We start from the raw sequence: 19,581 nt of genomic DNA on the forward strand, positions 1-19,581 counted from the left end.
ACTAGTACTGCTAATAATACTAATAGTAATACTAATATAATATTAGTAATATTAGCACGGTGCAATCATTTTCAATTTTAGCAGTACTGATGACTTTTATTGCAATGTGTGTGTTGCTGGGTGTTTCAGACTGTTTAGAAAGTCCAGTTTAAAATACATCAAAACTAAATAAATATTAATAACATCAGTTTCCTGTATCGGATACACCACATACCAAAAATTTCAGACTTGCCAACTTTTCGGAACCAAATTTAGCTGCAAAAATCTCCGACGCTCTACGTGGTTAATGTTTACAGTCAAGTCCGGACGGTCCATCAGGTGGACCAGGAGATGCCCCCCGTGTCCTGGCTTGTCGGTTGGCTAAGACGGTCAGGCCACAAGTTAAAATGAGCTAAACTAGAGCGCAGCTCAGCCACAACCTTTACAATATCAACAAACCCCCTCCGCTGCCTCTCTGCCCCACAGTCTACCACACAACTGGTCTAAAATGACGTTTAGCAGGACTATCTGGCAAGGCAGATTAGCTGAGGTAGGGTCATTACTGAACCTTAGCTTCATGTATCCAAACACAATGAAATGGAGAATTAGAGCATTCGAGCAGCAGCTCTCAGTTCTTTAACGAATGAAATAAATTCATAATTAAATAATGAAATAAAACAGCATTTAAATGTTATCAGCACTGATCACACCTACTGAAATAAAAAAAAAATGCTAAACTAAAATATTTTATTTATAACTACAGTCTTTGAAGGATAAAGCAGGGTACTGTGCTTTCTGCCTGTAAAGGTACGTCTTACCTGTAAACGGCATTGTTGTGGCTGAACTGAGTTTCAATGATGCCACTGGTTCTCACTCGCACCCTCAACACATCTGACTCAGTTGGGACGTAGTTTGGGCTGATGATCCTGCCCATGTTCTGAAAGAAACTGCAAAAGCAAAGCCAAATCACAGGGAAATAAAGGCATATTTAATACCATCGCAATCAGTGGATCAGATTATAAAAGCACTCCGAGTGCCGGTTAGTTTGAAGAAGCTGGGTGTTTGTTACACCAGCTTTATTGACTCAAGGTGGCCGAGGACAACTAGCACCTCTGGAGAACAAACCTCGCTTGGAACATTCTGCGCTAACAGTGGATGAAGAGGCAACAGAAGGTGTGATTTGTCCTGCCATTCTCAGGCCTCCTACTCACTTCCACTCTGCTGTGTCCAGTCAGGATGCCCAGTGTCCTCCAATGCACTCCAACTGCTCACTGAGAGTGCAAATAAGTCTGATGACAACATACTTTACTTTGCGCACACAGAGAAATGAACAGCACAAATAAAATAAATAAATAAAATGACAAGCTTGCTCCAGCTACTGTACTTGTGCTCACCTCCAAGCTGATGGGAAGCTTTATCTACTAGCGGCTTAACCAGCAAGTCTGAAGAGCAGAGCCTTCTTTGTAGACAGACAACATGCTGAGCATCACAAGCTTTCCCGTTCATTTTCACACCAGAACAGTCTCCTCCTTTATAATGTTACGTGACATTAGACCATATTAGGGTTAGAGAAACAGCAACCGCGCCGGCCCAACTCTCCCCTCCAACCGCGCCGGCCCAACTCTCCCCTCCAACCGCGCCGGCCCAACTCTCCCCTCCAACCGCGCCGGCCCAACTCTCCCCTCCAACCGCGCCGGCCCAACTCTCCCCTCCAACCGCGTGCGCCCAACTCTCCCCTCCAACCGCGCCGGCCCAAACTCCCCCTCCAACCGGGCCGGCCCAACTCTCCCCTCCAAACGCGTGCGCCCAACTCTCCCCTCCAACCGCGCCGGCCCAACTCTCCCCTCCAACCGCGTGCGCCCAACTCTCCCCTCCAACCGCGCCGGCCCAAACTCCCCCTCCAACCGCGCCGGCCCAAACTCCCCCTCCAACCGCGCCGGCCCAACTCTCCCCTCCAACCGCGCCGGTTCCCATAATGCAGAGTCACAAACCCTCAAACAGTGATTTTAGTTTTAGAATATTGGCACCTCAAGTACTCAGGAACATCCCTGAGCAGCAGCTCTGCAGCGATCAGCCATTTCCACCTAACCCTCTGAAATCAACTCGTGAATGTTTATTTAACTGATGAGATGAATTAGGTGAGTTTAATGAGGCTTAAAGCTAAAAACTGCAGAGATGTAGGTGGAAAAGCTAAATTTAAAGGAGGATCATTTTGAAAACATTATTAAATAACCACTGCTTGCACTTTTTTATCCATTATCCCAACTAAACGCTGAATTTGAATGATTTACACCTGCAGCTTTTGATTATGATGCCGTTGAGATGTTCTTTCTGTCCATCAAAAACAAAACAGAGTCACCACCAAGAAGCATTACTCACAATTCAATCCATTCAAAGCCAATATCCAGCTCGGCATGTGGGAGTAGATTAGGCAATGTGGAGTTCGTGGGCATCCTTTTGGAAAGCCATGGTCAAAACTTAATCCTGAAGAATGGCATTTATTGAGTTCCGTTCACCAAGCTGACAGGGCCATAGGACTTCGGCAAGAGGGCCATTAGCCATCTGTCAGTCAAACACCTGCGCCGTCCACCTGTGGCTCACAGATTCCGTTATCTACAGAGAAACAGCACGAGGCCTTTCCTGATTCGTTTGATAAACCTGTCATCTTTTAATGGTACTTTGGATCAGAATTGCTCAGGAGGTAGTAACAGAAAACAAAAAAACAACTTCAGACACCTTCGATGCAACCTAAAAAAAATAATACATTTTAAAAAATGAGTAGCAACAAAAGGTTCCAAAAATAAATAAATAAATAAATAAATAATAATAATAATTTTGAGCATGTCTCGTTTGTGAGTTGACGGATTTGATGACAAAGACATCAGGATGGCTTTGCTGCAGTAAATCATATGAAAAGAACACAAAAGAAAAAAACAGCGCCATGGTTGGAAAATCAGCCATGAAAGAAAACGACCCTGAAAACAGGCATGAAAAGAACAAGATTAGCATCTGGTGATGTCACAACAGCAAACAGGACCTGGCGTGGTTTGACATGAAGGGCTCTGCATAATGGCAGCAGTTTCAAGAGCGCTCAACGTAGCCCACACAGCAACTGGACCTACTGATCATACTGGAGGCCCACTGAGGCCAAAATGCCCACAGCTTATTAAAAACCAAGAGCTCACAATAGGCCTTTTAGACAGCTGGACTCCTCCACGCATAGCACACCACATGCAGGCAACGCGTGGAACGTGGAGATTCTTGCCATTTCCGCTGAGTTTGAGCTCATCCTCGACACAAATTCAGCTGAATTCAGTACAAGGCTCTAAATTCAAGCACAGGAAAAAGCCTTTGCACTACCTAGACAGCAATAACCAGCGAATTTAAGTTGGCTTAGGAAAGAAAGAAAGAAACTTTGCAGGACTGTAGAGCCTATACGGCTGTCTGGTTCCAGAAGTAGCAATTCCATTTGATTTTAAGCCATAAATATTTTAACCAGCCAACACAGACTTACCAGGAGCTATGAGGTTTCCACTTAATACCAAAAGTCAATCTAATTTCAACTCTAAACTAAAAAAAAAAAAAAAAAAAAAAAAAAAAAAAAATGTCTCATTTCCTCATTATTTGTAAAGACATACACCTAGAGTGAACTCCGCCAATCAGAGACGTCTCTGTTACCATGGAGATTCATGTCAGCGTCTCTAAGAGAGTCTCCGCCAGCGAGGAGCAGCAGCGCGGTTTCACTGTCAGGTGTGATGCGTTTATTTAGGAACGAGGGGAGGAGAGTTCGGGTGAAAATCAGCCAGGCCGTGTTGCGGTTAGACACGGTGCCCTGGGCTCCGGTGGGTTTTTGCGGTCAAACATTATTAAAACGAGCTCAATACAGATCATGTCATGTCATAATGACACTGTAAAATAATCATGTAGACGCCAATAATGTCAAAAATACATTTTCATAATACTGAAAGTTCCCTGCTAATGTAAAAGGTACACCGTTTACAGATGTGAGTATGCTTTGTTTCAGGAATGATGGGAAAAGTTGCACAAAAAGAGGAAAACAGTAGTGGCAAGTATGACTGTAACGTTCAAATCAAAACCAAATCCTGTTAATTGTCACATCACATTTACAAAAGGTAGAGAGTGAGTGAAAAATCTGAGGTGCGTAGCCCCCTTATAGAATTTAAATACAAAAAATATAAATATCTAAAGAAAAAGAAATGTGTATTAATATATATATATATATATATATATATATATATATATATATATATATATATATATATACATATATATATATATATATATATATATATATATATATATATACACATATACACACACACACACACGAAATAAACATATAAAATAAAAACATCACAATTTCACATATCACTACATATAACTTTCTCCACCCAAATTTCCTTTTAGTAATTATATTTGTTCATTGGGACCCACTTAAATGAGCAAAATACTAAAATAATCCATACACACTGCTCAAAAAAATAAAGGGAACACTCCAATAACACATCCTAGATCTGAATGAATGAAATTCTCATTGAATACTTTATTCTGTACAAAGTTGAATGTGCTGACAACAAAATCACAAACAGGAGGCCTGGATTTGGAGTCACACACAAAATTAAAGTGGAAAAACACACGACAGGCTGATCCAACTTTGATGTGACGTCCTTAAAACAAGTCAAAATGAGGCTCAGTGTTGTGTGTGGCCTCCACGTGCCTGTATGACCTCCCTACAACGCCTGGGCAGCTCCTGATGAGGTGGCGGATGGTCTTCTGAGGGATCTCCTCCCAGACCTGGACTACATTTACATTTATGGCATTTGGCTGACGCTTTTATCCAGAGCGACTTACAATTTGATCATTTTTACACAGGTAGGCCAAGGTGGTGTTAGGAGTCTTGCCCAAGGACTCTTATTGGTATAGTGTAGGGTGCTTGCCCAGGTGGGGATTGAACCCCAGTCAACAGTGTAGAAGGCAGAGGTGTTACCCACTACACTAACCAACCACCACACTAAAGCATCCGCCAACTCCTGGACAGTCTGTGGTGCAACGTGGTGTTGGTGGATGGAGCAAGACATGATGTCCCAGATGTGCTCAATCGGATTCAGGTCTGGGGAACGGGCGGGCCGGTCCATAGCTTCAATGCCTTCATCTTGCAGGAGCTGCTGACACACTCCAGCGTCATGAGGTCTAGCATTGTCCTGCATTAGGAGGAACCCAGGGCCAACCGGACCAGCATATGGTCTCACAAGGGGTCTGAGGATCTCATCTCGGTACCTAATGGTGGTCAGGCTACATCTGGCGGGCACATGGAGGGCTGTGTGGCCCTCCAAACAAATGCCACCCAACACCATTACTGACCACTGCCAAACCGGTCATGCTGAAGGATGTTGCAGGCAGCAGATCGCTCTCCACAGCGTCTCCAGACTCTGTCACGTCTGTCACATGTGCTCAGTGTCAACCTGCTTTCATCTGTGAAGATCACAGGGCGCCAGTGGCGAATTTGCCAATCCTGGTGTTCTCTGGCAAATACCAAGCGTCCTGCACGGTGTTGGGCTGTGAGTACAACCCCCATCTGTGGACGTCGGGCCCTCATACCATCCTCATGGAGTCGGTTTCTAACCGTTTGTGCAGACACATGCACATCTGTGGCCTGCTGGAGGTCATTCTGCTGGGCTCTGGCAGCTCCTCCTGTTCCTCCCTGCACTAAGGCGGAGGTAGCGGTCCTGCTGCTGGGTCGTTGCCCTCCTACGGCCTCCTCCACGTCTCCTGGTGCTCTGGCCTGTCTCCTGGTAGCGCCTCCAGCCTCTGGACACTACGCTGACAATTGCCAGTAATCTCCACCTGTTTTCTGTTCCATTTGCACAACAGCTGTGAAATTGATGGTCAATCAGTGTTGCTTCCTAAGTGGACAGTTTGATTTCACAGAAGTTTGATTTACTTGGAGTTATATTCTGTTGTTTAAGTGTTCCCTTTATTTTTTTGAGCAGTATATTATACATCTCGACAAAAATCATTCTTCCATAGTAAGTTTTATTGTACTATGTCTGCTATGGAACCTGAACCTGGGATTCCATAGCAACAGTCAAGTAACACCTTAGCAACCACCTGGGATAACACAGCAATGGCCTAGCCACACCTTAGCAACCACACAGGATTTCACAGCAACAGCTCCGTCAAGCCTTTTTAAAGATCGTTCCACTCCAAGTCAGTATCACAATTACTTTTTGTAAAGCTGCTCATCTCAAATATGGATGGAATGAAAAATATCAGCAACTGACCTCTTTTACTCCGGATGAGCGGGGGTGTCAGCGGTTAGTAGGGGAAGCTGGTTTGGTGGGGTGGCGCAGGGACGCTGAAAGCAGTCTAGATACTGAGGCTGCAGCCTCAGACTTGCTTATGCAGTTTCTGCTGTATGATCTATAAAATGGTTTTCTTTAATGATTTTAATGGCAGTTCAACGGATGGTTTGCACCAATGCAAAATCGAGACATCAAACGTCTTGGTCGATCGACTAGATCTGGAGTGAAGGGAAAATTCTACTCGAAACGCTGTCGTCTAAACTACACACAAGACTAGGAACACCAGACTGCACGGCACACCCCAAACCAGCTCTCAACCGTAACAGCAATATCCGCAAGGCGACGGCAAGTCACATGTAACCTCTCTTTCCTGCAATTATTTTGATGGTTCAACAAACCACTTCTGTATTTTCAGGGCACTCGCCACCGGCGCACTTTAAAGAGGCAGCGATTAAAGCCGTTTCAGTAAATGTCACAGGAGTCATTTCCTGGAGACACAGCTGGCCTGAAGCACAGGCAGCCCCACATGTATCGATGGGCAGACCTCAACGTAGAGTCTCTCTGCACATTTCACACTAGTGAACAGTACAGTGTGGGCCATGAAAGAGCCAGACGATACTCACTACAGGGCTGAATCATTGAGCTGGAACTCATGCCCCCTGGCAGCCGCTGCCCGCACTCCCTGATCCCCCCACAGGCTGCAGAAAGCATAGGCCACGAAGGGTAACAGCTCCTGGTCCTCTCCAACACAGCTTTCACATGACAAGACAGATCGTGCATGAGCCTGCGGTTAAGTGGAGAGAACATGATCAATACGTCTCTCTGTACATTAGCACTGTGGTTACATTGCTTAACACGGATTGCTCTTTGCCTTGCAATATATCCCATAAAAACACTGGTAAATCAATAATGTGGCAGCTAAAAAGAACGCAGTATTGGCTGGAAGGCTCATTTGCATATGGCAGCCTTGTGATAAAAGTACCGCAAAGGTGGGGCGAAGGTTAACATTTAGATTTTGCTTAATTATTTTGTTAAAAAACTATTTATTTTTATTTGTTGCATTCAAGCAAAATACACGTCTTTTTGTTTTCCAACATTTGTGAACAATTCAGCCATAAGGTGCTAGTGATTAAAGAACCTGCTACACTGATGTGCACACGCAGTGAACTCAATACCATTCAGGTCTCTGAACCAGGCAGGCATTTCAATCGAAATACATAAAAATATATTCATCAATAAATATGATTAGGGAAAAGACAGCTGGTCAAATGTGGCAAATAACAGAAAAGCAAAGCAAATATCTTTCATGACACTTTTACATAGCTTTTAATGAATCCTGCAATAAGAAGTTCACACCCAAGAGGATAAAAGGTGTGGATTTTTTCACTTTTAAAGACCGTAATAAAAAAGCTTACAATGAGAAAAGTAAGGAGATTCAGGATGAGCCCAGCTGCTGTGGGAATATGAGAGAACGACCAAAAGGATGTTCCTCTTTCACCTGTTTAACTACATCAGACGTCCAGGTTACACTTCACACCTCACATTAGTTTGTGTGCTTCACCCCCACGCTGCACATTTTAGCGTCTTTCACTCGTGAATTAGCTGGATCAGCACGAAAAACAGCAACTGACCTCTTAACTTTACCAACCTTGTTTAAAAAAGCAAAAAAAACCTGTATTTGGCACAAAGTCCATTTACTGGAGGTAAGGAAGCAGAATATGGGAATAGGGGAACGATGCTGATATTCAATATACTATGTCACCATGTACAAATCTCTCGTTATAATGCAAGATAAAACTTCCCTTTAATAAACAAACGTAACGTGTGCATTAGGGGCCATCAGGTTTCAGGTTTCAAGTTTGTCATTTGCACAACATGTCAGGACATTTATGCATTGAAACGCTTGTGGTGAGGCTCAGATAGTCACTCCACAGACGCCATATAAAGAACTTTCATTTTTAACCAGCTGACCTCAGCAGTGAGTTTATCACAATATACATTAGAATAAAGTCGTATTCATAATTCAAATAAACAGAAAAACAAACAGTAACAAGAATTTCTCAGGTCCATATTTTTCCTGGACACCATCACAGCCGCCACAGAGACTCGTTAATATCATCAATTACATCATGAGCTCAATTTACTGAGCACTGATTGGTCAAACCAGGAGCTGCTTTATAACTACATATAATACTGGACTTCCTCGAGGAGCGGCTTGGAGATGGGTCAACACACACACCAACATCCAGAACATCACTAGTTATTATATTTTATTTATATATATATATATATATATATATATATATATATATATATATATATATATATATAAAAAAAATCATAATTAACATTCTATAAATTTTATTTATTTAATATATAAATATTAACACTTCTCAGCAAATAAACACAAACTAAACAAATAAAGATTTTGAAAATGTGTCTTTTACAGACTTTTGCACAGTACTGTAAGTAAAATATAAAAAACAAATAGAAATATATTAAATATACACAAAACACAGAGAAATATACACAAAATATATAGACAGCATTCATTTTACAGTGACTTAAGTGACTCAGTGTTATTGTTATTTAAAGTGACTTAGTTTTAAAGTGTTATTGTCCATAGCAGAGATTATATTATTATTATTATTATTATTATTATTATTATTATTATTATTATTATTATTATTATTATAATGCTGACTGAGTGAAATGGTAACTGGGGAAGGTAAAGAGCTTGCTAAACATTTCTGTCATTGTAGAAAAAGAACAAATTCCTATTCAGTACTGAAGATTTATGCAACACAAATACCGACCTGTAGTGGACAACAGCAAAGCCCAGTATCCTAGAGACCAGGGTTCAAAGTCTGGCTCTGGCAGAAGCATAAACAATACACTGCCTTGGGAAAGATTCCCAAATTAAATCCAAGTGTTTTTATTGCAGCGTAACAGAGTCCGTGCATGACTGGTCTACTCTTCTCCAGCTGAGTTCCCAACTGCTCTGTGGGCAGCTGCCTCAGTTTGAGGTTAAAAACAAACAAAACAAAGCTGTTGAACGCTGCATCTCACCTTGTTCTTCCGGTTGGCCAGATTGATCCGTAACACTCCCATACCACGCAGAACAAACTTCACAGAAGACAGGAGATTGTCCAGTACAGCAGGCTGCACATTGAAATTAGACACAGACAGAAATGTACACAATGTACAGCACCGAGAGAAAGTTTCAGTGAGTTTATCACAATATACATTAGAATAAAGTCGTTTTCATAATTCAAATAAACAGAAAACAATAAACAGTAACAAGAATTTCTCGGGTCCATATTTTTCCTGGACACCTTCACAGCCGCCACAGAGACTCGTTAATATCATCAATTACATCATGAGCTCAATTTACTGAGCACTGATTGGTCAAACCAGGAGCTGCTTTTTAACTACATATAATACTGGACTTCCTCGAGGAGGAGAGGCTTGGAGATGGGTAAACACACACACCAACATCCAGAACATCACTGTTTATTATTTATATATGTACACACACACACACACAGGCCACTTTATTAGGTACATTATTGCTAGTAAATCCCAGCAGATCAGCAGTTTCTGAAATACTCAGACCAGCCCGTCTGGCACCAACAACCACGCCACGTTCAAAGCCCCTTAAATCCCCTTTCTTCCCCATTCTGATGCTCGGCCTGCACTTCAGCAGGTTGTCTTGACCACCTCTACATGCCCAAATGCAGTGAGCTGTGGCCGTGTGATTAGCTATCTGTGCTAACAAGCAACTCAACAGTACCTAATAAAATGGCCTGTGTGAGTGAGTGTGTGTGTGTAATATCCATCCATTTTCTAAGCCGCTTCTCCGTCAGGGTCGCAGGGGGGTGCTGGAGCCTATCCCAGCAGTCTTCGGGTGGAAGGCAGGATACACCCTGGACAGGTCACCAGTCCATCGCAGGGCAGACAGACAGACACAGACAGTCACTCACACCCAGAGGCAGTTTAGCACGTCCAATTGGCCTGACTGCATGTCTTTTGGACTGTGGGAGGAAACCGGAGAACCCGGAGGAACCCCACGCAGACACGGGGAGAACATGCAAACTCCACACAGAGAGGACCCTGATCACCCGGCCGGGGAATTGAACCCAGGCCCTCCTCACTGTGAGGCGACAGCGCTACCCACCACGCCACCGTGCCACCTTGTGTGTGTCTCTCTGTCTCTCTCTCTCTCTCTCTCTCTCTCTCTCTCTCTCTCTCTCTCTCTCTCTCTCTCTCTCTCTCTCTCTCTCTCTCTCTCTCTCTCTCTCTCTCTCTCTCTCTCTCTCTCTCTCTCTCTCTCTCTCTCTCTCTCTCTCTCTCTCTCTCTCTCTCTCTCTCTCTCTATCTATCTATCTATCTATCTATCTATCTATATATATATGTTTACGCAGATATTAACACTTTTCTCAGCAAATAAACACAAATAACACAAATAAATAGATTTTGAAAATGTGTCCTGGGTGCCTGAGACTTTCACACAGTGCTGTTTGTAGTTACTGGAACACTTAATAATGTGTCCACTTAGATTTATACAACAGCAATAACGATGAGTAAAATAAACAGACGGACCATCTAATACAAAACTGCAGCAACTGTTTAAAGGCACTGCAGGTTTATTTATACAGCAGCCTTCATGCACTGGTCATTCACACTGGTTAACGAAAGAAAATAAGATCAAGTTTGATTTAAAACGTAAAGTACTCTACTAATACATACGCCTGGATCAGTCTACATTTACAATCAGATCCTGTGTTGCTATAGTAATTATGGCTCTTATGGCTCTATGAACGTGGCACCAACTCCGAGCAAACCTGTGAAATCCAGGACTCAAATCGTATGGAGTAAAAATACAGACATCATTCCCGATATCGCACATTTTACTGCCTGGAATCTCATCACAAACAAAGCTCTTCAGCAGTGGGTTCGTTTGTGAGGGAAAGGGAAATGTGACGGGGGATTACGGGAGCAGCAGAGGACTAAAGCAATAAATGAATTGATGGACATTATTTCAAGAAATTGAATAATTACATGAAGAATACTGACAACCAGTAACAGCAAGTAATGGTGTGAATTTAAAAAAAATTCCGATAATTTCCAAAGATTTCCAATGTCTTTCTGAAATTTACTGTAAAAGGATTCTAAAAGTAGTCAGAATAAGTTCATTTTTGTCTGTATTATAGCAGAATACATTACACATGCTCTTAAAATCATGCTACACTAAAATATTCAGTTTACTTTTTATATATTAAAAAAATTTAAATAACAAAAAGGATGTCTTGGGCTAAAATGAAAAAAAATTCAACGTTTTGTGTAAAGTCACTGTAAAATACTCAATATGCATGTATAAAAATATACATATTCATTGCAGTATTAATGTAGTACTTCATTTAAAAACATTCAAGCCTGCTGTGCGGTTCATGGAAGAGCATTTTAGGACTGTGCTACTTGGTAGGAACCCAAGACGGGCCTCACCTGTTCAGAGAACCGTAAGTATTTCTGACTCTACACTTTATGCAGGCCTCTCACAATCATGTTAATAATTGTGATTTATAATTTAACTGTCTTTTGTTCTTCACATACACAAATCTAAAGGCTTGGCTGCGTCTAAAGGCCCAATTGGCTGACCATCCATCTTCCTTCTTAGCTGTCAATACTCAGTAGTTTGCAACTGACGACAGACACACAGCTCAAATAAACAAACATCGCTCGCCAGTGCCCATCCTCAACATATGGGCATGAAACCTAACCAGATCACTGCAATCAAGCAATTCAGCAAAAACAGGGACAGGCTTTACTATAATTCTGCAAGGACCTGTGTGATCTGAGGACATCCAGTCTAACAGCATTCATTGACTGCAAAGTCTCGAGTGTCATTTGTGGCCCTTTTAAGCAGCACTATGTCACACATACAGGCGACATGGTGGCGTGGTGGGTAGCGCTGTTGCCTCACAGTGAGGAGGGCCTGGGTTCGATTCCCCGGCCGGGCTACCAGGGTCCTCTCTGTGTGGAGTTTGCATGTTCTCCCCGTGTCTGTGTGGGTTTCCTCCGGTTCTCCGGTTTCCTCCCACAGTGCAAAGACATGCAGTCAGGCCGATTGGACGTGCTAAATTGCCCCTGGGTCTGAGTGACTGTCTGGGTCTGTCTGTCTGCCCTGCGATGGACTTTCGACCTGTCCAGGGTGTATCCTGCTGGGATAGGCTCCAGCACCCCCCCGCAACCCTGACGGAGAAGTGGCTTAGAAAATGGATGGATGGATGGATGGATGGATGGATGGATGGATATGTCACACATATAGACACTAAACCCGGGCCCACTTCTGAAGTGCGCCCAGCCCTTCCCTCCCTCCATACTGCAATGGGAAGCCTCCATAAGCCAATTGGTTTGAAAGACTGACTGCGTAGCCTTCAGCTTCTACAGCCTGCAAATCACTGTAGCATACCACAGTTCTAGCTGGGGCCTATACAACAGAGGTCTCTACCGCAGGAGGTACTCTATTCAAACTCCAAACTCTTTAATATTATCACTTTACTCCTGCTTTTTTAACAGCAGCAGCGAAGAAAAATGAATAAGCACTTCAAAGTGAGATTCATTCAAAAGATCTGGCACTCTCTTGAAGCTCATTCCAAGGAGAATCATAGGTGGTTTTGGGGTTTCCCTGAAAGCAGTTTCACTCGGCCAGCTGATCAGATAGTGCTGACGAAATGCGCAGCCCCCATGGAAAACAGCAGGTGAGCACCCCCAATAACAGTGAGAGAGTCCAATACAATTAGTTTACTGTACCTTGAAGCTTGTGAGCTCCTCTTTTGTGAAACCATGGCTATAGATGATCTTCATCTGCTTCACTATTGTGCTTTTGCCACTCTCTGGAGTGCCTAGGCATGTTCAACACAAAGCAGCGTTGGATTAGTGTTTACCAAAATTAAGGCAGTCAAACTCACCGGTAGCCAAACAAAAGCAGGGTGGAGAGGTGAACGTAGGGCAAAACAATTCCCATAGAAAATGGACTTTTTTCAGATTTACCATTATGAACGATACATATACTCATAACTCAGAAGACAAGTGCAGGTTCATTGGTTGTTTAGGATGGTAAATAAAGTGACTATATTCAAGTTGTACACACTGCAACGCCTGGTTCCCATCACCACCACTGAAAAACCTAAATGAATAAGTTTCTCTACAATTAAAGAAATCCACCCACTCTGAACGACTGCTTTACATCTCAAAGATCACAGACTTCTCGAATCAATGGAATTCCCTTTTTAGGGTGTAACAACTTGTCCTTTATCACCGATTGTGAAAATTTCATGCTGAATGGGCCAACTGAATGTAACTCTCGTCATTCTGAAGCCTCACACAGTGCACTTATATATCATATATAGAAATAACGAATTGAATGATGACACTATTGTAACATATCAAACTAAATTATAAATTTTGAGTCATTTATCTCTGCTGCTTTTATGGTGTTTATAGCTCAAGTGCTCTTTTATTGTTTTTATAACACCATCATTTTCCACAGAATGTGGTAATTCACAGTTTTTGGTTTTAAATCTGTAATTTTCTCAACCTAACCAATTTAGGTCATGAATAATTAGAGCTCTGTGCAAGCAAGACCTTTTTTCTCTTATATAATGTTGAAAAATCTCTTTACACTTGAACAGAAATTCACATAAAGTCTGAAAAAGTGTTTCACCTCTATTGTCTACATAAAATTGCTCAGAATGCATAAAAAGCCAGCTGAAAAAACTCTCGGTCCAGATGGGATGGCTGCCAAGTTCAACTTGACAGTTTAAGCAGTTTACCAAAACTCTAATGTACATAATTACCCCTTCACCTCAAATCAAGCCAATTAGCCAAAACGTGTTTGGTGTCTGTGGTTTGCTTTTTAAGATTCACAACGGAGCCCTGAGACTAATGTAGTCATCAAGGGAAAATGCTGTGTACGCTGGGATTTTTAAGCAATGGCAGGGGTTTCTAATCTTATCTGAAAAGGGGCATCTTAATGCAACACAGCAGGAGCTCACCTCATACAGCACATCAACTTAGTAAACAAGTGGAATCAGGAGTGCTTCAGCTTCAGGGGAACGATAACCCACAGCCAATGTCCTTGTGTGCCCATTGACTGACTATAGGCCAGTGGTGGACAGTAACTGAGTAACTGAGTAACTGAGTATCTGAGTAAATGTAATTGGTTTCTGTACTTTAGTATTTTTGGTGTATCTGTACTGAAGTTTCTCCGTTCTGGACTTTTTCCTTTCACTCCACTACATTTCAGAGTCTAATATCCGACTTTTTCCTCCTACATTTTGAGAAATCTGTCGTTCCTTTTGGTTTCTGTGTGTATAAAAACGTCACATGTCAAAACGAAAGAAGCGCAAAGCCAGAGCACCAATCAGGGCCCAGCTGTCACTTTGTTCTGAGCTGGTTTTGACCTGTTGGTCATACCGACCCAGTGCAGCACGCGGTTCAACGTCAGCGCAGCAGCGTAAAACTTTGGGAGAGTCTGTTCAACATAAATGATGAACTAACCTAACTTTGTGTAAATAGAGCTCAATATAGAAATATGTCCACATATGCAGTCGAGACTGACGCGGCTTTTTTCTGAATTTCTACAAACACCATTTCATTTTATAGTAAATGAGTTTGGGCTGGTTTATGTTTATGAACAGACGCCTACAGATCAACATAGTAAAGGAGCTCATCTGTGATCCTGAGTTTAAAGCCAGTTTTTATTCAACTTAAACTTGGAACTAAGTTGTAAATAAATCTGAAACTGAAACTTTGCTTGTGTGTAAAAAGTGATTTCAGAGCCACTCGGTTCTCCCTGATGGAAACTGTTTACCTTCAGTGTTTTGTGCTTCTGATCATTTTAATAGACGTCAGCGTCACTAATTAATGACGTTCTATTAAAAGACTGGTTTACCAAGAGAGACGCTGGAGGACTTTCACCTGAAATGAGTTCATGAAGCCAGTCTGGTTATAAAAATGATAACAGGACATCAGAGCCAGAATTACTCTTGTAGTACTTTTACTTTATACTTAAGTACATTTGAAGGGAAATACTTTAGTACTTTTACTCAAGTGGAGGTCTAAAGGGAGGAACTTCTACTTTTACTGGAGGAATATTTTACCTTGGGGGTCTCGACTTTAACTCAGTACAGGGTTTGTGAACTTCGTCTGTCTACAGGCTTCAGCCTAGTGCAGGAACACTAAAGGAACGTCCCCAGTGAAAAGTAGACGGGTTGTCCTGAGATTCTCCTCGGTTGTATTTCTCAATCCACCATCTGGAAAACCATCTCGATGTCTGAAAGCGTAAGGAAAGGAATAGAAGAGGGTCCAGTCTCACCCAGCAGCAGCATTTTGACCACGGTCCCCTCGTGTCTGCCCAGTTCCCCCAGCTCTCGGTCTATTCTGGCACTCCGCTCGCAGGCCTTCTTCTCCTCCTCGGAAACGCTGGAGGGGAGGCACAGCCGCAGTGACCTCCCGCAGGCCTCCACAGAGGAGACAACACAGGCTTAATCTTCAGAGCGGCTGAGCTGTGGCTGTAGCCGCGGACTGCTAGGCCACGCGGTGTGTGTGAATCTTTACCTGCAGCGACGTTAGTCCGAAACACCCAAACATCGTGGAGATGATGAAGATGACGAGAACGGAGCTCGTATAGCCAGAAGCGGTGCTTGCTGGTCCACAGCTACCTGAGGTTTGAGGTTTGAGGAGATCTGCGCTCTCCACGCTCGAGCCATTCTGCGTGCGTTTCAGTGGCACGTGACTACAGCTGATTTCCGAACCCTGAGGAGATTAATATATATGCATATCATTATCTCCACTTACTGTATAGCTGCACTCTGTAGTTCTACAGTTACAGACTGTAGTCCATCTGTTTCTCTCATACTCTGTTACCCTGTTCTTCAGTGGTCAGGACCCCCATGGACCCCCACAGAGCAGACTTGTTTGGGTGGTGGGTCATTCTCAGCACTGCAGTAACACTGATGTGGTGGAGGTGTGTTAGTGTGTGTTGCATTGCTATGAGTGGATCAGATACAGCAGTGCTGCTTATATGCTTTTATATATATATATATATATATATATATATAGGGTTGGGTGCTGGAGGAAGACAGGATACACCCTGGACAGTCCATCGCAGGGCAGACAGACAGACACATTCACTCACACCCAGGGGCAGTTTAGCATGTCCAGTTGGCCTGACTGCATGTCTTTGGACTGTGGGAGGAAACCCACGCAGACACGGGGAGAACATGCAGACTCCACACAGAGAGGACCCCGGTCACCCGGCTGGGGAATCGAACCCAGGCCCTGCCTGCTGTGAGGCAACAGCGCTACCCACAACGCCACCACTATGTTAACAATTACTCATTAATATAATTACAAACATATAAAATACCACTGATTAATACTGTATAAAGGACTATTTTCTGTTGTGAGGCCATAAATGAAACAAGAAAACAAAGCTCGCCTTGTGACGTTAAAGGAAGATAAAAGCTCTGAACGACAAAGGCACAAACACAGCTGTTGAGGTTATGGACAATCACATATTGTAACATTTTTTCTTGTATATTTTATGTACAGTGGCACATGAAATTCACTGGGACAATGCAACACGCAGGCCTTTCTCAAGGCAGACGCTCCTGGCAACTCCTCTCTGTGACAGAGGAAGACCAGAGTCTGGATGGGACCTTCTGCGAGTAACAGGGCTGAGAGGAGCAGCTCCCCTCGTCCACACGCTGAAGTGCATCAGGGTATAAAAGGCAAAAACAGGTCTTAGATTAGCAGTAATGACGTGCTCTGACCAGAGTCTGACAGCACTGAGGAGAGGAAAGATAAGCTTGCTGCTGCTGGACCTCTGCAGCAACACCTCTGATCCGATAAACATCAAATGAATGCTGTAATTAAAATAAAGGAGCTGATACAGTTGGCTGGTGGTAGTCTTAGCACATGCTCTTTGCAGACGTAGTAGAAACTCTGTTGAAAATGTTCTCCATAAATCAGTGGTAAACAAAGTCATTCAGAGTGGTCTGATGTGAAATGGCTCATTATAGAGAAACATGCTGACTCAGATTTCTTCACAGCGGTGGTGATAGGAACCAGGCGTCACAATGTCTGCCACTCAAATGCAGCCAATTTATTTACTGTCTATAATGACCAGTAAACTTACACGGCTTCTGAGTTTTCATGCAAAGTGCTGATAATGCTTAAAGAGTGGTGACGTTTTCTTTGGTTGCTATTTTGTCTCATGCATTTTAGTCCGAACCTTAAAGCTCTTAAATTTTGAAACAGTGTCTCAAGCATCATGAAACATCTGTAACCTGTATTCATGTAATATATGCATATTTTTTGTGAGGGGTTTTTCATATACATTAAACACTTGGGATGTCCTGTCACCACCACTGTGAACTATTCTGACTTGGTGTGTTTCAGTGCATTTCACATCAAACCACTCTGACTGCCATTGTTTACATCTTAACCATTTAGTTTAGCAAAGTTGGGGTTCCCCTTTAACCCATCTCCTGAAAGTGGGTGAGTGAGTGCACACACACAGGTTCATGAGCAGATTAAGAGACCCTTATTAGTCCCACAACAGGGAAATTTCACCTCTGCACTTAACCCATCCGTGCAGTGAAACACCACATACACACTAGTGAAGATGCACACTAGGGGGTGGTGGGCAGCCCTATCCACAGCGCCCACTGAGCAGTTGGGGGTTAGGTGTCTTGCTCAAGGACACCTCAGTCATGTACTGTCGGCTCTGGGGATCGAACCAGCGACCTTCTGGTCACAGGGCCGGTTCCCTAACCTCCAGCCCACGACTGCCCCCCACTTTTAAAGCTTTAACCTGTGATCCTTACATCCCACATTAAAGCAAAGACACTCGTCAGTGTGAGGAAATTAATCAGTTATATCACCTACAGACACGACCATAAATAAGAAACCTTGGATGAATCGATACCTCATTTGTTTTTAGAGGCATGGTGACCTCCAGTGGCCAATCCTGGGATTGCAGTCTTCATCAACCGAGGTTGATCAGCACACTTTCAGCAGAGTGTGGCCTGACCTCACAGATCACCTGAATAACTCATTTACATAATCTACCACAGTGACGCATTCAAAAAGACTCTGTCAGTATCCCTGGCAAGGTTGCATTTCTTTCTCCCAGGTCATTTTTCACCACCATAGGCAATGTCTTTGTTTAGCACTCCAGATCATTCTGTCTTAATGTGTTCTTATGAGTAAGATCAGTGTAGGCAAGGAGTTTGGTCCTAAATATGGCCCTCTATGTGTCCCATCATCTTTCCGTCCAGTCTATTTAAAATCATGCACTGTAAAAAGTGGGACTGGGAGTCATTAATATATAGTAAATAACTAGTAGTGGTCATTACATAATAAAATAGACTATGTGAGATGAATTCAACAAATTAAAATGATTTATTAATTATATTTTACACTGTTTTGGTTGAATAAAATTAGCTGTGATACACTGAGTAGAATTTACTTAGATTTTATTAGGAACAACAAAGATGCAGATAAAGTTTACTTACTGGGAGGCCTTTGGATTTAATCACCTCACACTTCTGCCCAATGCATTTTGCAGCTCACAGACCGTCCAGGCACCACGCATTGCAGGAGTTATTGCAAAGATAAGGCTTTTAAAGTTATTGTTAGGGAGCGAACAGTTTCTACACACGCTGCTGTAGCAGTTGTTGATCCTTTTGCGTTACTGCTTTACTTCCCTTCTCCCGGTTCTTGAGTTCTTTCATATTCCACTTCTGACACCACTGTGGCGTCGATGTAGAGGTGGTCACATACAGGCGAATGCTCTTTTATTTTGAACAGGCAGCAAGTGCTATTCCAACATGAAACGCAAACGGTCTAATTCGGCACTACGCAATACACGAGGATGGTAGACGCTTCTAACCACTTTTTACACTAGTAGTCCACCGTTCCTGGACACAGTTTACTCTACGCAACACAGATTCATTAATAACAGCAACAACAACAACAACTGTCCTTTTCTTTCCAGAAGCCACTTTGCTCCTCACAGTACCAGAGAGTGACTGCTGCGCTGTTTAAGGTGAAACGGGAACTTTTAAACACACCTAAATTTACACGATTCATTTAGGTGCAGTAACATAAGAACTGCAATGTAAATGTGTCGATTCACGTTGATGGATTTGATTGTGTCTCTCAACACGAGTGAATTTGTTCACTAGCGGATCTTGACTTCTCCAACATT

General features: G+C 42.8%; 1 protein-coding gene across 1 annotated transcript in view; it reads right to left on the reverse strand.

Moving 5' to 3' along the window:
* The window catches only part of LOC108437882 (guanine nucleotide-binding protein G(o) subunit alpha-like), a 31,234-nt gene extending 15,108 nt beyond the window's left edge, over window positions 1–16,126 (reverse strand). Inside the window, exons 1-6 of the mRNA XM_037544973.1 lie at window positions 15,924–16,126; window positions 15,682–15,826; window positions 13,116–13,207; window positions 9,372–9,464; window positions 6,926–7,086; window positions 798–926 (exon numbers count right to left, since the gene is read on the reverse strand). Coding sequence (XP_037400870.1) covers window positions 798–926; window positions 6,926–7,086; window positions 9,372–9,464; window positions 13,116–13,207; window positions 15,682–15,826; window positions 15,924–15,956 — 653 coding nt within the window. The 5' untranslated portion in view covers window positions 15,957–16,126. The remainder of the gene's footprint in view (window positions 1–797; window positions 927–6,925; window positions 7,087–9,371; window positions 9,465–13,115; window positions 13,208–15,681; window positions 15,827–15,923) is intronic.
* Window positions 16,127–19,581: the final 3,455 nt, after the last annotated feature.

Source organism: Pygocentrus nattereri, chromosome 14 (assembly GCF_015220715.1).
Source record: "Pygocentrus nattereri isolate fPygNat1 chromosome 14, fPygNat1.pri, whole genome shotgun sequence".
NCBI lineage: Eukaryota > Metazoa > Chordata > Actinopteri > Characiformes > Serrasalmidae > Pygocentrus > Pygocentrus nattereri.